This window comes from Pantherophis guttatus, chromosome 1, assembly GCF_059756535.1.
Source record: "Pantherophis guttatus breed Tessera chromosome 1, ASM5975653v1, whole genome shotgun sequence".
NCBI classification, from domain to species: Eukaryota; Metazoa; Chordata; class Lepidosauria; order Squamata; family Colubridae; genus Pantherophis; species Pantherophis guttatus.
Window position 1 is genome coordinate 306,154,058 of NC_142063.1, and position 22,004 is coordinate 306,176,061.

At 42.1% G+C, this 22,004-nt stretch overlaps 1 protein-coding gene across 2 annotated transcripts in view; it reads right to left on the reverse strand.

Moving 5' to 3' along the window:
• SRF (serum response factor) overlaps positions 1-22,004 on the reverse strand; it is a 78,443-nt gene that overhangs the window by 32,255 nt on the left and 24,184 nt on the right. For both annotated transcript variants that reach the window (XM_034427609.3, XM_034427607.3), the window contains exon 2: positions 11,674-11,940. In XM_034427609.3, the coding sequence (XP_034283500.1) occupies positions 11,674-11,940 (267 nt within the window). The remainder of the gene's footprint in view (positions 1-11,673; positions 11,941-22,004) is intronic.

Sequence of the window (22,004 nt, forward strand, 5' to 3'; positions counted from 1 at the left end):
GAAATTGCGGTAGGGAAGCCACAGCTGTATTAACAAAGGGATATCTAGGAAAGGGAAACTCCTTTGTTTCCAAATCTGACCAAATACCAAAAGCATACTGGAGTTAAGTGTAGATGGCCACTGGTCAATGAGAAACCTGCTGCTTGCGTGTAAATACAAGTTAGAGCAACAAGCTCTGTAATCTTAGCAGATATCATTGTGACAAAAGCATGAGCCTCTATTACAAAAGCATGACGACAACAAAGTAGTCAGAGCACCATCAATCATCCTCTTAAAAAAGATGACCCATAGGTCCCAGGTAAGGTGATGTAATGGGTCTTCAATGAGGTCAAGACCAGAAGTAGAAACAGTGCTTACTACTGCCCCACAATCAGGAGGAAAGCCATTAGGGGGGAGCAGTATTTTAAGTCTGATAGCACTTGAGAGTCACATTAGCAGCAAAAGTTTCTCATACTAAGTAAAAACTGAGCAGAGATATATTGGATATTTTGAGAAAGCAGCAAAATTTCTATTGCTTGTGGAACTAGCAAGGTCATGGAATGGTTCAAAAGAATATCTTGAGCTAAAGGGCAGCAGCTGCTACCAACTGCAAACACTATGGGCATCCAGCTGCTATCAGATCAGGTTTCAAAGAATAGTAAGCCACAGGCCATTGCCCAGGACCCATAAACTGAATTAGTACTCCTGAGGCAATGCCCTGCTAAGCATGACAATAGCATAAAAGGATTTAGATTAGAATAACTATGGAATGTATACGCTGGTGCAGTTGACAGACTTTGCTTCAAAGTAATGAAAGAAGAATTCTCTTCCTCAAACCAAGAAACAAGATTGGGAATCGTAGTCAATTTGAACCAAGAGTGGAGACAGGGTGGAAAAGTTAGAGATCCATGTAACAAAAACTCACCATTCTTATTTTTTGGTTGTAGGAATTTTCATAATAGGATAGGGCCAAGATAACAAAACTGGAGTAAAGACTTAGAAACCTTGTGCCCATGTTCAATCAAAGACATCAGCAGGGCTAAGTAGCCCTTGTCCACTGAATGCAGAAGAATATCATATGCATACTGAAGAAACCAGGAATCCCAGAGGGGAGAGAAAGTGGTCAGATTAAAAGGCAAAATTTGATCAAACAAAGTAGGCCTATCAACCAAGCCCTAAGGGAGATGACTCCAGCTGAATTGAGAGCTCTTCAAAGTAAAAGCAAAAAGGTATTGAGAAGTAGAATGAAAGTGAAATAAGCAGCATTCCAATCAACCACAGAAAAGTAAGAAGCAAAAATGGGATACAAGTGAAAATCGCAGCTGGGTTTGAGACAGCCAGGATGCAACAGAACAATATATTTATTGATAAGACACAAATTCTGAACAAACAATAAATAGGACAGATGTTTTCCTATTCAGGCTTCTTGACAGGGAAGTTAGGTGTACTGCAAAGAGATCCAATAGCAACAAGTGTTCCCTTTTCTAGTAAAACCTTATCCTCCTCCATTTCAGTGGAGAGTTAACATAGATATTCCTCAACTTAAAACCATAACTGCACCCAAAATTTCTGTTGCTAAGCAAAACAGTTAACTGACTTTTGACCATTTTACAACCTTTCTTGCCACAATTATTAAATGAATCACTGTAGTTGTTAAGTGAATTATTTTGTTATTAAGCGGATCTGGCTTTCTCCATTGACCTTGCTTATCGGAAGCCAGCTAGGAAGGTTACAAGTGATGATCACATGATCCTGGGATAGTGCAACATTCATAAATACATTGTAACAGTTACTAAACACTTAAAATGGTTATAAGTGAAGGACTACCTGTATAGTAAAACAGAGGATGTGCTAAAAAGAAACAAGCCTGCATCTGCAGAAGAAGATGTCCTTGAAGAATATTGGGTATTCGGAGTTTAGTCAAACTCAGATTGTCTTACACAAAGAAGCTATGATCAGAGGGCAGAATTAAAATAAGATTATTTGAAGTATTTAATGCAGTTAGTCCTTAGTTAATGACCACTCATTCACCTGAAAGATGCTTTTTCAAGGAGAAATTGGACTTTCTTATTTTTCTTTGAAGATGTTTCACTTCTCATCCAAGAAGCTTCTTCAGCTCTGACTGGATGGTGGGGGATGGAAGGATCCAGTCAGAGTTGAAGAAGCTTCTTGGATGAGAAGCGAAACGTCTTCAAAGAAAAACAAGAAAGTCCAGTTGCCCCTTGAAAAGGGGACAATCATGACCTGAATGACTGAGAATCTCCATAGACAGTTGATCACTCGTTAAGTGACCGTTCAATTTTCTGGCCATTACAAGCACCCCTATGGTCAGTGATTGTAATTTAGGAACTTGGAACCCAGCTCGCAGTTACAATAGTTGCAGCATCCCATTGTTGAATAATTGCCACTTGTGACCTTCCCTACCAATTTCCCACAAGCAAATAGAATGGGAAGCCAATTGGAAAAGTTGTAAGCCACTTACTCCCACTTTTTTTTGTCCCAAGGAGCTCACTACAGAGTAGCAATAGCATTTAGAATTATATACTACTTCACAGTGCTTTATAGCCCTCTGTAAACAAGTGATTTACAGAGTCAGCATATTGGCCCCAACAATCTGGGTCTTCATTTTACCAACCTCAGAAGGATGTAAGTCAACCTTCAGCCAGTGAGAACTGAACTGTTGGCAGTCAGCAGAATTAGCCTGCAATATTGCATTCTAACCATTGCAACACCACGGCTATGAGGCTATGAGAGTATAAGAACTGTCATGCCACAGCACCCCTTCCCTCCCTCAGCCACACTCATATGGTAACCACAACAATCACAACAACACTCACATGGCAACCACAACAACCTGGGCACATTCCATACCACTCACCTGCATACTAAAGAGCCACCTAAAGAACAGTCCTGACTGTGATTTGCAACTTCCTGTTGGTTTCCCCATTGACTTTGCTTGTTGGAAGCTGGCAGGAAGTTGAAAATCACGGTCACATGGGGTCCTTACTTACTCACCCACGATCCTCATTTAATTATGACAAAAGAAAAGTGATGTCACACTTTACAAATGCATTGTATCAGGTCTGCCATCGTAAACGCATCAGCCTGCTTCGCTTTGCTGGCATCTTGCCATAAAATGCAGGAGGGGGGAGAATGGAATGCAGGGGGGGGAAGGGATGATAGGATGACAGAAATCAGAGGTGCCAATCCGGAATAGACCAGCACATCCAAGGACATGAGCGTGAGAACAGAATGCAAAAGTACACCAAAGAGGCACTAAACCTAAATCGGTTACCAAAACACCAGATTCAAATGTCATTGGTCACTCATGAACACGTCACATGGAGGAGGGCCCAGGAAATGGGGGAAAGGAAGGTTTTGAGCAGGAATATTCAGATCCAGCTTTTCTTATAACATAATCACTTGGCTTTTGTAAAAGTATACCTTTTGTTACAAATGGAGTCGAGGATCTTTCTTTCCTAAATACTCAAGCTGGGACAAGCCTGACACATAGTTTAGCAGCATAAATCCCAATCCTAGTTACTGTTGTAAAGTAAGGACCATCTAAAGAGGCAGACAATTTGGACAGCAAATCCTAATCCAAAAGATTGGGGACCGCTGCTATAGACGGTATATATCTGAGAATTATGAATAGCTCTTTGCAATGATAAATTAACACAAGAGCAGACTTCAAAAGGTGCTTAAATCATCATTCCAATGGGGACTCCTAAAAAGGGCTCACCCACTGAGACACTGTATAAGGAAAGGCTCAAGGCCTATAAATTCTGAAAACTGATCACGCAAACTGGAGCTCATCAGAGTTCAACAGCTTCACCACTGTTTCTTAACCTGGGCACTGCCAATGCACACGTATTAGATGAGAGCTATGACAGTGTACACATGCTAAATGCATATGAATAATGACAGAGTGGAAAGATGCAGCACCTTTCAAACATTGCCCTGGCACAGACAACATAACACTTCAATGCAACTTTTGTGGACAGCCAAATACATTTGGGTCAATTCCTAGATCATGCAGTTTTACCGGAAACCATTCTGACTGGCTCCAGTCTCCCAAGCCTTTGAACTAAGGGTCCAATTCTCATGTAATGCTCCCTATTAGCCTGTTTAATTCTAGAATGTAAAATTGTTGAACTTTTCATGACTTGAAAGACAGAGTAATGTCTTTGAGTGTTTTTTATGTTTTTCCCCTTTGTTGTATTGTTATTTTTCTTTGTTCTTTTGTTACAAATGATCAACTTATGTTAATGTAAACAAGAGGAAAATAAAAGAACATTCCAGTTTAACTGTTCTCTCTTTCCTTAGAAAACTGCACACTGTAGGCTACATCAACAAAAAAGACTGCATTTCAATCATGAAATGTTAGATTGTGTTATTCTGCTTTTCACTTCAGGGGACACTATAGTTTAGGAACAAGACTGATAAATTAAAATATATCCCACAGCATAGAGGCAAAGATGACTGTGTACTTTCTGGCCAACTGGTATTAGGAAAGCTTGACAGAATTGCCGTTACACTTGGAGACGAGGCCGTTAAAAAGATATATAATTTATTTGAAGGATAGTTCACATACAATGAAATCATTGCTTCAAAGGAAAGGCTTAGATAACAGCAAATTACAAGAAAAAGAATTCAGGAAAATATTAGAAAGCAAGTAAGAGAATTAATTGTTTAAGAAGGGAACAGTCGGTTTTAGAAAGTGGAAGAGTTGTAATCATAATCATTAAGAGTTTTAAAGCAAAGTCTGGATAGCTATATTGGGAATGTTGTAACACTAGATATGTTGCAGTGCAAGAGACTAGATTAGTTGACCTTTGTGTTGCCTTCTAATGATATGCTTAAATGTTTAGGTCCGTCACTGATCATAAACTTAGTCTGAGAACTAATTTTGGTATGTGGGTTGTGACTAGCAATTTCTCCGCCTTTGCTGTTAGGAGTGAAGGAGAAGGATTAGTTGATTACCATACCATTTTATTTTAGATCTGCTTGTTTCAGCTATTTTGATTTTGCTCTACGTGAAAATCATTTTAATGCATATTTATAAGTGTCGCACAGAAAACCCCACAAAAGTAAACAGTCCTATTGTCAGCCCCGGCGTGCCAGCCGGCCCGGGACTGCCATCTGGAGTGGGAGTGACCACCCCCACCTGCCCACAACCCTGCACAGCATGACCAATTGCCTGGAGGATCCGCGGATCCGCACGATGCCAGCCTTTCGCTCCGCGGGGCTGTAGTGCGGCCACTGCACAGCTGAGAGGCGGTCGTGCAACAATGACATTATCAGGCAGATCGGCATGAGCGGGAGAAGGTGCCGCCGTCATCTCTGCTGTTGATTTGAACATTCTGGGATGCTCGTCCCTGCCAGGGCTGAAGGGTGGCTGCTCTCCTGCCGGGCCTGCTGAATGGGCCAGTGGGTGGCATTCCTGCGAGTCGGGATGTAGATTTGAACAGTGCAGTTAGAGAGGGAGAATACAACACACATGATTGGGCGGGGGAAATAAGGGAAATAACATATAAAAGATGGTGGAAAGCACGGGCTGTTAGCCCTAACAATAGTTCCTTATTGGATATCAGTGAGTGCCAGAAATAAGGGAAAAGGCAGCAACAAACCTAGTTTGCTTGTGTCCTTCTTTCTGATACTGATAACCTGATACTTATCTACCATCAGTACAAGGATCTTCTCTCTCTCTATAAAAACCGGTGGCCAATCATACTTTCCCAGCATGTCCATATGTATATTTTTCCCTTCACTCCAAAACAACCCAATGATCACTATACAAAGTTTCCACACTCTCAAAACAGTTATACAGTTGCAAACAGCTCCTACATTGGCACAGCTGCTAAGAATAGGATGCAACAGCATGATAGTATGAAGATGAAGGAGGGAACAAATATAGAAATATATTTTTCTCTCAACAGGAAAGCTAAAGCCGGTAGCATCTCACATGAGTGAATTAGGACTTGCGAGGAAAAAGAGTCATCTCAACGCCTGCTGATACAGAGTTAGAAACAGGAGCTGAGGTTTCTAAATGGGGGGTTTTATCTGTGTTTTCTGTTAAAAATATACCTTGTCATGCCCTCCGACAAATCTAGCAGGAGACAATTACAGTATTTTTACTTCTGGCATTATCACGACTCGGGCATTCCAAGATAAACAGTCTAAACTGGCCAAGATTATTAGAAACCTAAAGAGTCTCAATCTGCTATGTCATAATTTCTATTCTCCTTATTATGAAAAATATCTACATAGGTATATGCAGAGCTTACCCTTTATAAAAGTATACTATGTTTCTATTTCTCTCTATTATGGAGAAATGTTTTTAAAGATTGCAGTGCTACCTTTTAGTCAAAGAGGAAACCCACCTTCAGAATTTCAATAACCTGTGAGTCTATTTTCTCCCTATGATCAATTGCATCCAAATCAGTGGTGAAATCCAAATTTTTTTACTACCAGTTCTGTGGGCGTTGCTTGGTGGGTGTGGCATTGCTTGGTGAGCGTGGCAGGGGAAGGATACTGCAAAATCCCCATTCCCTACCCACTCCTGGGAGGAGGATATTGCAAAATCTCCATTCCCACCCCACTCTGGGGCCAGCCAGAGGTGGTATTTGCCGGTTCTCCAAACTGCTCAAAGTTTCTGCTACCGGTTCTCCAGAACCTGTCAGAACCTGCTGGATTTCATCCCTAATCCAAATTCTATTAAGCCGTAACATTCCCCTCTCAGTTCAGTAATATTTACCACTTTTTCTATTCACAGAATAATTATCTAAAATTCAAAAATATTCAAATGTAGTTCAACATATCTGAGAATTGGCACATTATATATAATATGAATATAAAGAATTCGTTTCTTGCATGTACACACACACACACACACACACACACACACACACACACAAAATTAATACTTATAGGCAGCCAAAGCAGTACAGTTTTGTTAAATATCTACAGTTCTCGAGGAAATTAACTTTGTTGGAATGCAGGTTGCTCATTAATAAACTAAATTTCCTTTTCCTCATTATTCCTACATGCCTTGTGAAAAAAATACCATATTTAAGTTTTGCAAAAATCCCAAGATCTAGACAGGCAGATACTTAAGACAGTCAGAAATGCCTATGTTGATATGATCAGTATGAAATATTAAAAATTAGTGCAGAGTTTGCAGTTTACATTACGCTGATGCCCTTCTGTCTGATAGACACCAAATAGGACATAGTATGTTAGAAACTTTAGAAAAAATAACTTATGGGGCCGGTTTCTCAGTCATTTGTTTTCACAAACAAATGTGAAAACATTTGTTCATTTTTACTAGCCAAGTTATCATGAGAATTAGTCCTATAACTTTTCATCCCTTCCAAAATGTAGTATCATTTGAAAGGAGGAAAAGGCTTTAAAATGGGTTTTATCCAATTTGGTAACTTCTAAATAAATTGGACTTCAACAATAATCCCATGGAAGATAAAAATTATGAGAGTCAGGACTATCACATTTGAGGGCAGTTGAGAAATATTACTATGAAGTTTCTGTTGCCTGAGTCAAGTGAAACTCAAAGCTGTCTTCATTTATACAATGCAAGTGTAGAGCAATTTAGGGTGAAACATTATGTTTTGGCCATTTATTAATAGAGGGTTATTTTTAAGTATCTTGCATTATGCCTAATGTGTATGTCTATACAAGTAGTCCTCAACTTACAACAGATCATTTAGTGACTGCTCAGTTACAATGGCACTGAAAAAAGTGACATAACTATTTTCACACTTACAGCATCCCCATAGTCATGTGATCAAAATTCAGATACTTGACAACTGACTCGTTGATGATGGTTGCAGGGTCTTAAGGTCATGTGATCCCCTTTTTGCGACCTTTTTAAAAGCAAAATCAATGGGGAAGCCAGATTCACTTAAGAACCATATTATTAACTTAACAACTACAGTGATTCACTTAACAACTTTGGCAAGGAAGGTCATAAAATGGGGCAAAATTCACTTAACAACTGTTTCACTTAGGCAACAGAAACTATGGACACAATTGTGGTTGTAAGTCGAGGACTGCTTGTAAAGCTACTGGTATACCATTTAGATATGAAATGTGACCAAGAAATAGGAGAAAGTAAGATGTGAGGAGAATGGAAGAAATGTACAGGAAGAGTCTTTCTGTACTTCACCTGTTCCTCTCTTTCTCTAAAGAGGCACTGTGGGGAAATTGCTTTCTCCAGGATCAGAGAAAGTTTTCTTCATCTCATCATCTCTTTGCAGATGAGATACATATCCACAAAGCCACTTTCACCTCAAGCAAGCTATAATAGAAGAGCACTGAGCCTTGGGACAAAGGGATACACAAAAAAGAATGTCAATGATGCAGCTGTATTCTGAAGCTCATGCTCAATAATGTTTAATGAAACCTAAAGAAACTTTCATCATATTATTTCGGTCACTATACCACATTTCACTGGTCTTCTATAAAGCAAAACTTAGGAAAACTGAGAAAAAATATGATACGACTATAAGTCAAAGTACTCCTAGTTTTCCTTGCTCATCTTTTAACTTTCTGGGTTTTGAAGACTGATAAAAGAAATCAATGCGGCTGAATAACCACTCCCATCTTCATTAGCATGACCAGCAATGAGGGACAATGAATTTGTATCTTAACAATATGAAAAAAGCCCTATTATCTACTCTAATCTAAAACAAGAATGTTGACCATGACAGAAAGAATATGCTATCACATTCTTATTCCCCAATCCAATCAACCTGCAAGTTAGTTTTCAAGTTTCTACTTTCTCTCTTTAGTTTTGATACTGTAGCAAGCACTGCCTGTTGTCAAATTGCAGGCTTTTGTTGCTATGCTGTTTTGTGTGCCAGAATATGCCTAGTTGAAAAGTGTTTCCATGGCAAGTAGTACACTCTTACCCAACTGTTTGATTCTGGAGAGAGAGGCCAGGGCCATAATGATGCAAGCTAAGATAAAATCCCATCACCTGTTCTTAGAAGGAACATGGGTATTCCTCATTCAGGTTTAAGCTGTTACATCTGTATTTCTAATAGCCAACGATCCCCAAAGAGAGTTATGCATCAACCAGACATATTGCAAATAAGACACATCATCCTTTTAGAAATTTACTTTGCTAATTCCAGATTGCTCCTTCCTCAGAAGGCATGGTCTGTTTGGTTCTTCTTCAAATTGACTTTTCACCCCCATCTTCATCCCCAAATCGTGGCTGATGATGATCAAAAGAGATGGAATCTATGAATAGTACCTGCAAGTTGTTTCTTCCCAGAAGCCTCCCCCAATACTGAGCCTCCTGTTGGGACTATAAAATCTATAACCATTGTTTAGTAGAACCAAAATCTGACCACAAATCATCTCTCATGTTCATAGTAGAGTACCAACTGAAAAAAAACCATATTAAATGGAAGCCTAAGGTTATAAGTTTTAACTTGTAAGAATCTAAGAACTCTGTTTAAAAAGTATCATAGACCAGAGAAAAATGGATTTTTGGACCTATTATATCTTCCCCAAAACTGTGTTGATCTGAAACAGAGTCTGAAGGAGTTCAAGCTGTGGTATTACATATGGAGATGGGAAAGAAAAAATCTTAAATACTCAAATTTGGCAATACATCAAAGTATTTAGGTAGGTAGGTAGGCAGGCAGGCAGGCAGGCAGGCAGGCAGATAGCTAGGTAGGTATCCATTTTCTAAAATGCTGGTTTGGCCTTTGAACAAAGATAGAGAGAACTGGGATATTGGAGAAGGAGACTGTTCTTTTCTTGCACTGTACCTGAAAACCTCTCCAATAAAAAGGTAATGCAAGAAGCAGAGATTCTCAGCCAGGCTGTAACATGCTACCTACTTTAATGCTGTGCTTCAAGGACAAACAGAATAATTACGGTACATTGCTGTTAACCCACCCACCTCCTGCAAATAATGCACCAATGGTAAAATCACTGCTAGAAAAATAATCTACAGTGATTAGTCATACCTGTATTCTCCATACTTAAAAAAACAATGTGTAGGACATTATATGATGTCCAGTTGGAAAAGCCTGAAAATGAAGTTTATGTTTACTCAACAGGGGGGTCTCCCCTGAACAGTCACAAGAGGCAATATAAGTAGGGCTGGTTTTTAGAGGAATCATTTGCTTCATGCAACTGACGATTGTTTCAAGCCAAGGCAGACAGCTGTGTGGGATCTGAAAAAGCTATTACAGGAGTTTCATTTCCTATCTCCTGCCTACATGCTTGCCGAGAATAAGAAAAGATTTTCAGATTTGAAGAGAAGGATGTTGGCTTGGGGGTAAAGCATTCTGAAGTTCCTGGGTTCAGTCTCTGGCATCTCCTGCTAACAGTCAGGTAGCAGGCCTTGAGAAAGTGCTGTGCTGGCCACAGCAATAAAAACTGGGAAGAGGGTGAACCGCTGAAGCAATAGCAAAGAACATAGAATTCATCATGTGGGATCTGGCAAAACACTGCCTCTTTAGCCTGCAAAGTGAGATAACATGACTGTTGCCATTAGAAGGCTTGGATCACCTTTGAAGTAGCAAACAACTTTGTGACACAGATTTACAGAGATAATTTAAGCGGTATGAAGACGCCTAATGTTTTAAGGCTGGTACTGAAGAAAAGCACTTAAAACTTTTCTCCATCTTGGGGATAACAAAACAACTGCTCTCTCCTGCCAAGAGAGGCAGGTATTCTCTCCCTCACACACACACTAACACATACAGGATGTCCTCTGGGTACCCCACTTCTCTAGTAATGCTCCAGCTGCTGTAGAGAAAGTAAAGAGTTAAGCTAGCAGAGTATTTGGCTGGACACTCAGAGAGAAAGAAGGAATAGTCTGTTCAGCCAAGTGTTTCAATTCCCCCTGTCCTCCCTGCCCCCTTCCAAAACAGCACCAAGCAAGAGACAGCTGCAGCTTATAAGGAATGTGAGGGGCCCAGCCAGGGACTCCAGGGAAGGAAATCAGGCCTTATATGGCCATGGAGGCAGAATTCAATTTTTATCAATGAGCGGGAGCACAGAGACGCCCAAGCAGAGATAACCAAAAACAGAGCTGCTCCAGGAGGTCCTAGCAGGAAAGCAAAGAGCACCTGCCACATTCAGCCCAGCCCAGCCCAGCCACCCAACGCCTGCTGCCATTAGAGGAAGGCATGACACGGGCTGTACCCATCCCATTTCGGCGGATATCCAGCCCATCTACTCCAGTCCCAGGGAAGGTGGTGGGAGAAGGGACAGCAGCCTCCCAGGAGAAGTAATACTAGATAAGTCTGAGCAATCAAAGCACTCTCAGTCAGCTTCAGCCTTTCTCCCTGCCAAACTTTACTGAAGCTGGGTAACATGTGCACAGAGAGGATTCCTGGGGATCAGGGGAGACGCTGCTTCTCCCCAAATCAATGCCCAACAGCAGAATCCAGGTCCTGACAGCTCCTAATGTACTGCATCCCGCAGAGCACCTCATTTTTTTTTCCTTCTAAAGTTAACCTTGCAAGGTTAAGTTATGGGAATTAACTCTTACACTGCTAGACTTCATTGGTGCAATGAAGGAAACAGTCTGCTCCTTGCAGTTAAGCTGGTAACACGCAGATCTACTGCACTGAAGCACATGCAGAGAGCAACAATGCTAGTAGCTCTTTCTCTCGCCAAAGACTGACAAGATAAGGTAGAAATTGGGGGTACCTTTGTTTCTCCGCTGCTGTCCGACTCCGACACCTGATACGTAAGGTCCGTTTCCTCAAAGCCCGTAGCACTCATGCGCTGATCGCTGGTTGGGTCCGACCGAGGAGGGGAGTCAGGAGAATTCAAGCATGTCTGGATCAGCGCCTTGCCCGTCTCGCTGGTGATCATTGGCTGCAGTTTCCGTGTGGCGAAAGTGTAGACGTGGCCTGTCTCACTGGCCACAAGTAGCAACACTTGAGTGCCCGTAAGAGTGGAAAGTTCATAGGCCTGGGGTAAGAAAAAAAAAAAGATGGAAAGGAAAGGAACAGGAAAAAAAAAAGGAAAGGAACAGTCAGGAACAGATTCTGAAAAATGTCACTAGTAAGAAGAGGAAGTACAACTGGATTCATCTCACAACAGGACATGAGATACCCTTTGGGGTTGATTATGGATTACATAAGCCATAATGAGGTTTGGCATTCAAGAAGCCACAGTTAAAACAAATCATGGCTTAACATGGTTTTAATCAACATGGACTTCTCTTAGGTTTCATTCCACAATACTTAAAAAAATAATACTAAATGACTAAGTCAGGATCTACTGCTAGTGTTTGGATGGTTCTAGATAAATTACAGCTTTCCTGTACACCTGTGCTAGGTGTAGCAGTAGCTGACCTTGAATGGATGTCAGAATCCTAAGTAGAGTCAAACCTAGTTACCACGTGGATGAAAGACCATGCGGAAAATTTAGGGATAAAGACTAGACTGGTAAACAATAGCAATAACCTGGAGAATAACTACAAACCAGTCCTGTTTTACTGCCAAGAAAATTATATGGAAATCTCCATGTAGCTACTTAATAGCTGACCTTGACTCCAAGGAGGTTTATATTCATTTAAAACAGCAAACTCTTTGAAGTGCAAGAGATATATGGAACACTGAAAAATTATAGACATTATGGTTCAGGAAGCTGACAACTGCATTATTCTGCAATTATGAGCAGAAAGTCACAGTAGCATCATTCACAAGCATAGTTCCTTCCACTTGCAATCTGCACAGGGACGTTGGTCCTACCTGATACGCTCTTTCTCAGGGTGAGGGGAAGATCATCCAGAAATTCTAGGTCTATATACAGGTAGTCCTTGATTTACGATCACACTTGGGATTGGAATTTCAGTCATAAGTCAGTAAGTTGAACCATCCTGCGACTGGACTCGATTTTATGATGATTTTTAGCACAGTCATTAAGCACATCACAGTCATTTAGCAAACTGTGATCAAGTGACCGCAAGATGCTGCAACCAGTCATAAATGCAAGCTGGTTGCCAAGCACTTTCAGTACAATCACATGATTGTGGAGGTGATACTACAGTTATAAGAGCAAGCACAGGTTGTAAAGCACTTTGTCCAAGGCAGTCATGCCTTTCAATCGTCCTTAAACAAACAGCTGTAAATTGAGGACTACCTGTTTATAATGGCATAGTTCAGTGATGGCTAACCTTTTCCGGACTGAGTGCCCAAAGCGTGAAGAGGCGAATGCACACACGTGCGGCCAAACCCCCAAAATGTAATGGACGTGCACCCCCACGCATGTACCCCATGTACCCACCCCTGCATGTGCACGTACGCCCCCCCCCTGCACGCCCCCCGCCCATGTGTGGCAGAAACTCAAAGACCAGCTAGCCAGCAGGAGGCACGCGCGCATGCGCAACCAAGAACTGGGATGACGGGTCATGTGCCACCAGAGAGGGCACTGCATGCCACCTGTGGCACGCATGCCATAGGTTCACCATCATGGGCATAGTTCATATGGTATGTTAATTTTGCTTTGTTCTTCGTTCATTACAGATATCATAATGCACTATATCCTAAGCCTGCAATCTGGCCTTTCTAGCCTGGGGCCTCCAATCACACAGCCATTGAAGTCAACTACAAGTCTCAAAAGCTTGTGCATTAACAAATGCATTGGGTTAAATAGCCACAAGCTTTCTTATTGGTAAAAAAGGTAAACTAGCCACAGTTATATTTCAGAAAACTATCCACTACAGAAAAAACTTTATATAAAATTTAATGTAATCTAAAGTTTTATCATTTTGAGTTTTTGTTTTGTTTTGTTTTGTTTTTGCAGAATATTGATCCAGAGAGTTGAAACCAGATTTGGTGGCTTAGAAGAAAATACTAATTAGTAACTGCATAGAAATAAAAACCGGTGGCCAGCATACCAAACCACAAATCTACCTTTGACCACAATTTCATTTCCCAACCTGGTTCCTTCCTGTTGTTCTTTTCCCCAACAAAACCTTCCCCTGTGCTTTCTATTAACAAGCTATGACAATAATACGAATCTAATACAATCACATAAGATGGGAAAGTTATGCTTGCTTATAGCAAACTTTGCTCCATTTTTTAATTCCAAGATGAACACTCACGATAAAGATGCATTCCTGAAAATGGGAAAGTAAAAAAAGAAAATGTTAAAAATAAAGTGTATGCCATATTGAAGACAAGAGTAGCAAACAGGCAATCTGACAAAAAAGGTTACTTGGAGTAGGATGACTGAGGACATAAAATAAAGATGAAAAAGGTTCTAAGATAAAACATGCAAGTTAAATGGGTAGCCTCCAAGTCCAAAACATTTCATTTTGGTAACGCATGGGTAAATAATTCCCTCTTTCCAATTCTTTCACATATTGTGCAACGTATCAACCACCTGGCAATGTTGTGCTCTCTCTTTATCTACCATGTTCTCTACGCCCTCATCCCTCAGGCTCTACTAACCCGTTTTCCCAATTTCTTCAAGTCTTGTTCTTCTCCAAATAGTTCTTCAAAATACAAAGCTAATTGGATGTCATGTCCGTAATCTGTGCATTGGTTTCATATGGGGCAAGAATACATGATGAGGCACCTACGGTATTGTACCTGATGCTCAAAAGTCTTCAGAAATACACAAGTTGAAGGAGAGGCCCAACCCCTTAGCTAGTCTCTGTGTGGAACGTAGTATTTGGCTGCCCCTTGGATGGGATGGTTCATTCAGGGATACAGAGAGTGGTTTTTGTAATCAGAACTGAGGAGATTTTGCATAGTCAATTGGAGGCCAGGAGCTCCAGCATTTAAGGCCCACCTCAACATAGCACAGTGCTAAAATTAATTCCATGATATAAACTACTGTATTTGCTTTCTGGACAGAAAAAATCTGTCTTTGCTTTAGCTTATGCTTTTACTTCTTTGAATCTCGACTGGGAATATAATTCTGTTTTAGCATTCAAGGATAAATGCATCTACAGCTTTAGCATTTTGGACAGTTAACAATCTTGCTGTGATCTTGTGGGCCAAAAAAGGTGAGAAAATAGGCATGAGAGTTTCCAGTGAATGATGATATACAACACGGATGTTATCATATATAGTAGGTCCATCCAGCACAGCATTGCTATTCAGACCAACCACCACAATCTAGGAATTCCAGCATAGAGCCTTTTGGAATAGAGGATGGATCTTCTATATGCAATCGATGTGATGTGCTCTGCTACTGAACTGTACTTCCCTTTTTCCTTGGGTAGAAAGAAGACAGAAGACAGACTGAAGAATTATCAACTGAGTGTTAGTGTTTAATGGACACTTCACTGTCAACCAGCTGGCCTGTATTTCCCAGGAGTGATTAGAGGATTAGGCACATCCTGAGGGAAGCAGAGTATTGCCAGGAGGCACTGCTCTTAGGCTAGATGAAGGGATTTGGAATATGAGGTGGGTGGCCATGAATGTTTATTCATCAGGCTATGTTTGCAAAAGTGCCTTGGACATGGCAGCTGATGTAAGTACAGGATGGGGAGGGGGGGAGCTTGGCAGTAGTACCTGTGAAAAAGATCCGGGTGTCCTTGTCATCCAAAAAAACATGAACTAGAAATGTAATGTGCCTGCTAAAAAGACAAATGCTGTCTTGGAATCGCTTAAGAGAAACACAAAATCTAGATCAAAGGAAATATTTTTTCTTTTCTAGTTTGTAAAGATCAGACCCTATTTAACTATGACATCTTGATGTGGGCATCACTGTTCAAAAAAAGATCACGGCAGATGCAAACAAGCTGAAAGAAGGATTACCAAGATAGTGAAATATTTGGAAATCAAACTCTGTGAAGAACAGTTAAAGGATAGGAATATGTTTAGCCTATGGAAAAGACAATTAAGGGGAGATATGACCACAGACTTCAAATATATGAAAGACTGAAAAGTGAGTGGATTTACATCTTTTGCTCCAGAGGACAGGACCAAAACCAAAGGATTAAAACTACAAGGAAGTTCAAGGTAGACATCAGAAAAATATTTGGACTTTAGCAGCCATCAGCCAGTGGAACCAGTTGCCACGTGACATGGAGAGTTCACCATACTTGAGGTCTTCAGAGACTGATTATGTCCATCTGTCAAATATGCTGTAGAACAATGTTTCTTAAAGTGTGATCTGAGGAACCCTGGAGGTCCTCCAAGATTCTCTAAGGGCTCTGCGAAATTATTTGTCAGATATTGAAGATACTAGCAGGAATTTAAAACAATGTCACTCTTCTCATGAAAAATATTTTACATATGTTAATATCTAATGAGTTTAATATTATTTTTACATGATTCGATAAATATTCTACATATGTTCAGTTTTAATTTTTTAACATGACAAATATTAATAAATATAAGACAAATAAAAACTCTTTTGGGGTGCTCCATAATTTTTTAAAAGTGGGAAGTGGTTCTGAGAGCAAAATGTTTAAGAAACACTGCTGTATTGAATCCCAGACTTAACATGGGTTGGACTACATCAACGGTCCCCAACCTCTGGGCCGCAGACCTCTACCGAGCCGTGGCCCGTTCAGAACCAGGCCATGGAAGCAGCGGGTGAGCATGTGTGTAGCTTCACTTGCACATGCAGCAGGTGGGCAAGTGCCCATGTGCAGCTCTATTTGTGCGAATGACAGGTCCGCGTGTCCACTGCTTACCCAAATGGAGCTGTGCCCATACGCTTGCCCGCTGATCCACAAAGCCGATGGTTGGAAGAAAGGTTGGAGACCACTGGTTAGATAACATCTACAATAACTTTACATTTGATTATTATGGGCATCTCTGGGGATTTTCCTTTTGTTTCTGATGGAGACTTATTGTGATGTCCTTCTTTCTTTCTTTCTTTCTCTCTCTCTCTCTCTCTCTCTCTCTCTCTCTCTCTCTCTCTCTCTCTCACTGTCTCTCCCTCCCTCCCTCCCTCCCTCCCTTTTTTTGTTTAGGTTGATATTTGTCAAATAGTTCTTACAGAACTACAATGGATTTTAACTATCATCAGATAAATCAAACTACTGTTAACAAAAGAAATAAAGTAATGCAATTACAAACAAAACCATACAAATTTAAATAGTATGTGAATATTTACTAACATAAAACACAGAAACTACAAAGAACAAAGAGATGGCTATAGGTTTTTCATAGCATAAAATTACAAAGCTAAACTCTTATTCTGATTAGTAGTTATGATGGATGATTCCCATCCTGGGAGCACTGAACTAACTCACATTGAACAAACCCTGGTGTAGTTCCTTTCCAATCTGGACAAAATATGCAGTCTGTTAGATTTAATGCAAATCAGTGTAAATGTCTGAGGAAACAACTGAGCAGTTAGAAACCTTGGAACATATTGGATTTTAATTATAAAGAGCTGGCCCTGCAGAATTGCCTAAAAGGCCACAAAGAACAGTACCTTATTTCCAAAATAAGGGCATCCAGATATAAGCAAACCTACAAAGCAAGGTATAAAGGTAACAGATCACTAGAAAGACTTTCAAAATCTATATAAACCATTTCCTCCCTACGTGCTGAAAATCTGCTGGATAAGATCAGTTTATAGGCAGCCGTCGAGACCATCTAAAACTATCTAAGAAAAAAGAATGCCACCTTTTGGGATAGTTTATTCCAATCTCAAACAACATGCACCATTTAAGAACAATCAAGAAATTCTTCTGAAAGTTCAGCGGAAAACTCATTTTAATTGTTTGAATCAAGTCCCACCATTCCTTTAGCCAAACAAAATAGATTTCCTTCATCATCTATTTAACAATCCTTCAAATATTTGAAGTCAGCAACCCTACCATGCCTTCCTTGCATCTTCTCCAAACTAAACATACTCCAACTTTGTCAATTCCCATGACAAATATTAGAGGAACAAAGAGAGTGCAATGCATGGTCAATACTAAACCAATGACTAATATTATCAACACTGATGGCAACAGCATATGGGGCTTTCTCTAATGTACCCAGAGAAGCAGAGATTGCAAAGAGGGATTTTCCTTGTGATAACCATGGGCTTTTCCATTTAGCTACAATGCCTCCCCTATTTTCCTGAAGTGCACCAGATGCAACAAACAAGATATAAATATAGTAGAAATAAATAAATATAAGCTGTTGCACAATGCTCTTGTCTCATAAGCCTCAGGCCGTTTATTGGCCCATTCACTACTTCTCTAAGGCAATAATGTACAAACCAAAGCATTATGGAGTTTTCCAAACTGTACATGGTCTATCAAGCTCATGAAAAAAACAAAATGTTAAAAAATTATGATATTTATGTACAGTAATTACTTACCAGGCACATCTAAATTATAGCATATTAAAGTAGCCAAAATATCTTGACAATCCCCAAGGCATGTCACAACTTTTGACCAGCCCTAATGTTTGGAAATTGAAAGTTGAAAACTTGACACGCCCTACAATGTGCTCCAAGAAATAGGATATACCAAAGCATGAAGACTAGTAATTCCGATTCCACTTTCAAACCCAAGATTTGTATTCCAAAACATGAGATTGCTCTAAGATGACATACTGAGATGCTTTCCAAACTATCAATGTACCTTCTTCCATTAAATATTTATAGGGCAGAATGGTCGTTGCTTACCTGAACGACCCTTTTATCCTCGCTGTGAAGACACTCCTCAGACTGGGTAACATTCACTCCTATTTGCAGGGCTGAGTGTCAATCAAATCCCTCTGGAGCTGGATCCTCCTCACTTCCTGCTCCTTCCTCAGACTTTTCACGAAGACAACTTGGTCCAAAAGCAGTAGGACTGACATGAAGAAACTCCGCCAGATAGTCACACAGGAAGCAGACAGCTACAGAGGGAAAGAAAACAGACCTCCACCAAGGCCAGACGCGGCGAAGATCAGGGCGGGACGGAGTGTCTTCACAGCGAGGATAAAAGGGTCGTTCAGGTAAGCAACGACCATTTTCCTCCTCGCTGTTCAGACACTCCTCAGACTGGGACATACCCAAGTTGAAGGAGAAAAGGGAGGGAACTAAGCCGAAGACTGGCCTTGTGGAGAGATTACCGACTGCAAAACTCTTCTGCCAAAGGCAGCATCTGCAGAAGCAAACTTATCTAGCCTATAGTGACTTACAAAGGAAGAAAGGGAAGACCATGTGGCTGCCCGGCAAATATCATCTACTGAAGCCTGGGTAGCCCAAGCCGCTGAAGTCGCGGCGCTACGAGTAGAATGGGGCATTATACCACCTGGGACAGGGGCCTCCCTCACTTCATATGCCTTGGATATACAAGCTTTGAGCCACCTGCCGATAGTAGTGGAAGACACCTTCTGACCCAAGGAAGAGGGGAGGAAAGACACCAACAGCGCCTCAGTCCTGCGGAATGAGGCAGTCCTCTTAAGATATCTTCTCAATGCCCTTCTCACATCCAAAGTATGCCAGCGCCTCTCAGCAGGATGACGAGGGTTCGGGCAGAAATTAGGCAATACGAGTTCTTGGGCCCGATGAAATCGAGTGTTCACTTTGGGAACAAAGGCTGGGTCTAAGCGTAACACAACCCGGTCAGGATAGAAGACGCAGAGATCATTCCTCATGGACAAAGCTGCAATTTCGGATACTCTGCGAGCCGAGGTAATAGCCAACAAAAAGGCCATCTTTAAAGTCAAGTAGCGAAGGCTGGACGAAGCAATGGGTTCGAATGGTGGAGCTGTCAAAACCTGCAACACCAAGGTAAGGTCCCAAGTGGGGTAGCGGTGAATCTGCGGCGGCCGTAAATTGGAAACCCCTTGGAGAAAGGAACGAATCCTGGGATCCTGGGACAAAGGAACTCGAGCCTCCCCTGACAAGACAGTGGCCAGAGCCGCCACCTGTCGGCGTAAGGTCGCAGTAGCCAAACCTTTGGAGAACCCCGCATGCAGGAATCGCAGAATGTCTGGAACAGACGCAGTTGTGGGGTCAACATGATGGTCTCCGCACCATCTCATGAATGCAGCCCAAGAGGCGTCATAAATACGAATTGTCGATGGTCTTCGAGCAGCCTGAATAATGGAAATGACGTCATCAAACAAATTGTCTTTGAAGAGCTTTATGCGCTCAAATGTCACACGGCTAATCGAAGCCATTCTGGTTCCGGATGACGGACGGCTCCCTGAGTTAGTACAACCTTGTCAGGTGGAATCCTCCACAGTGGTTCGACAGATAAGTTCTTGAGGTCGGCGAACCATTCCCGACGAGGCCAATACGGCGCTACCAGCAGAAGATTCGCCCGTTCTTGAATAACCTTCCGAATGACTTTGGAGATGACAGGAAGGGGGGGAAAGGCGTAAAGAAGCCCCCGGGGCCACTGGCTCCGAAGAGCGTCCCGACCCTCCGCTGCTGGAGACGGGTAGCGGGAAAAGAATCTCGGCAATTGGGTGTTCTGAGCCGTCGCAAACAGGTCCACTAAGGGCAGACCGAACCTCCTGGACAGGTCCTGGAACAGGCCGGGGTCCAACCGCCACTCGGCGTGATCTATTTGATCTCTGCTGAGCCAATCCGCTTCTCGATTTAAAGTCCCCGCAATGTGTTCGGCTTTTATCGACGAGAGGTGGAGTTCCGCCCACGACAGAAGACGTTCCGCCTCCTGCATTAGCGTCCAGGAGCGGGTCCCCCTTGTTTGTTGATATGGGCCTTGGTGGCCACATTGTCCGTTAGAATCAGAAGGTCCTGGCGATATACAATGTGTTTGAAATGCATCAGAGCGAGTCGGACTGCTCTGAGCTCTAGCCAGTTTATATTGTGTAGCAGTTCCGTCGACAACCAGGCACCTTGGGCTAACTGACGGTTGAGGTGAGCCCTCCAGCCTCGCAGACTTGCGTCCGTGGTCAACACCATCCGAGCCGGTTCCAGAAAGGGGGAGCCCTTGTTGAGGGCCGGAGACAGCCACCACCTCAAGGAAAGGCGAACTGGAGCTGGAACTGTTACCTTGAGAAGAGACTCTGCTCGACCTTGTCTCTGGTAAGGGAGCAGAAACCATTGAAGGCGACGAAGATGGAAACGCGCCCACGGGACAATGTCTATGCATGATATTAACTTTCCCAGAAGCTGGGAGAGAGACAGTAAGGTCACAGTCCTGTGTAGTAAGATTTGAGACACCAGTTTCCGAATGCTGACTTGTCTATCGGGAGATAGGAAGACCACACACAGTCTCGAATCTATCATTGCTCCGAGATGTAGAATACGAGAAGTGGGAGCCAGATGGCTTTTGGCAAAATTCAAAGTGAACCTGTGGTCTTGAAGGGTCTGAACTACTAGCTCCCGGTCCTGGATTGCCTGCTCGGGAGAAGACGACAGGATCAAAATGTCGTCAAGGTAGCATGCCAGACGAACAGGAACTTCCCTGAGCGACGACGCCACTGCCACTAGCAACTTTGTAAAGGTCCTCGGAGCGGACGAAAGGCCGAATGGCATAGCCCAATATTGAAAGTGGTGGTCTCCAAACGCAAACCTGAGGTACTTTCTGTGTGCCTGGTGAATGGGGACGTGCAGGTACGCTTCCTTTAGATCTACAGATTGCATCAGATCTCCCTGCCGAATGCAGCCGAGCAGAGACCTGAGGGAATGCATTTTGAACCGACGGTATAAGATGTGTTGATTGAGACGTTGTAAATTCAAAATGCCTCTCCAATCGCCCGAGGACTTCGGTACCAGGAATAGTGTCGAATAAAAGCCGGTTTTGAGTTGATCTGATGGAACCTGTTCTATGGCCTGAATTTGCAACAGATGGTGAATTTCGAGCGACAGAAGAGATCGCTTTTCCGGCTGGATCGGCCAAGGGCAGTGAACATAAAAATCCTGTGGCATGGTGGTGAATTCCAAACGTAACCCTTCGGTGACAGTTTGGACAATCCAGGCATCCGAGGTGGTAGCTGGCCACAGGTGAGAGAAGGCCTGGAGTTTGCCCCTGATCGGGACCAGGGGCGGTGAGTCACTTACCGCGCCTGGAAAAACGGCCCGCCGACTGCTTGAAAGGTCGCCTGAAGTTGGATTGTCGGCGACCACGGTCACGAAAGGACGCCCTATCTGAAGCT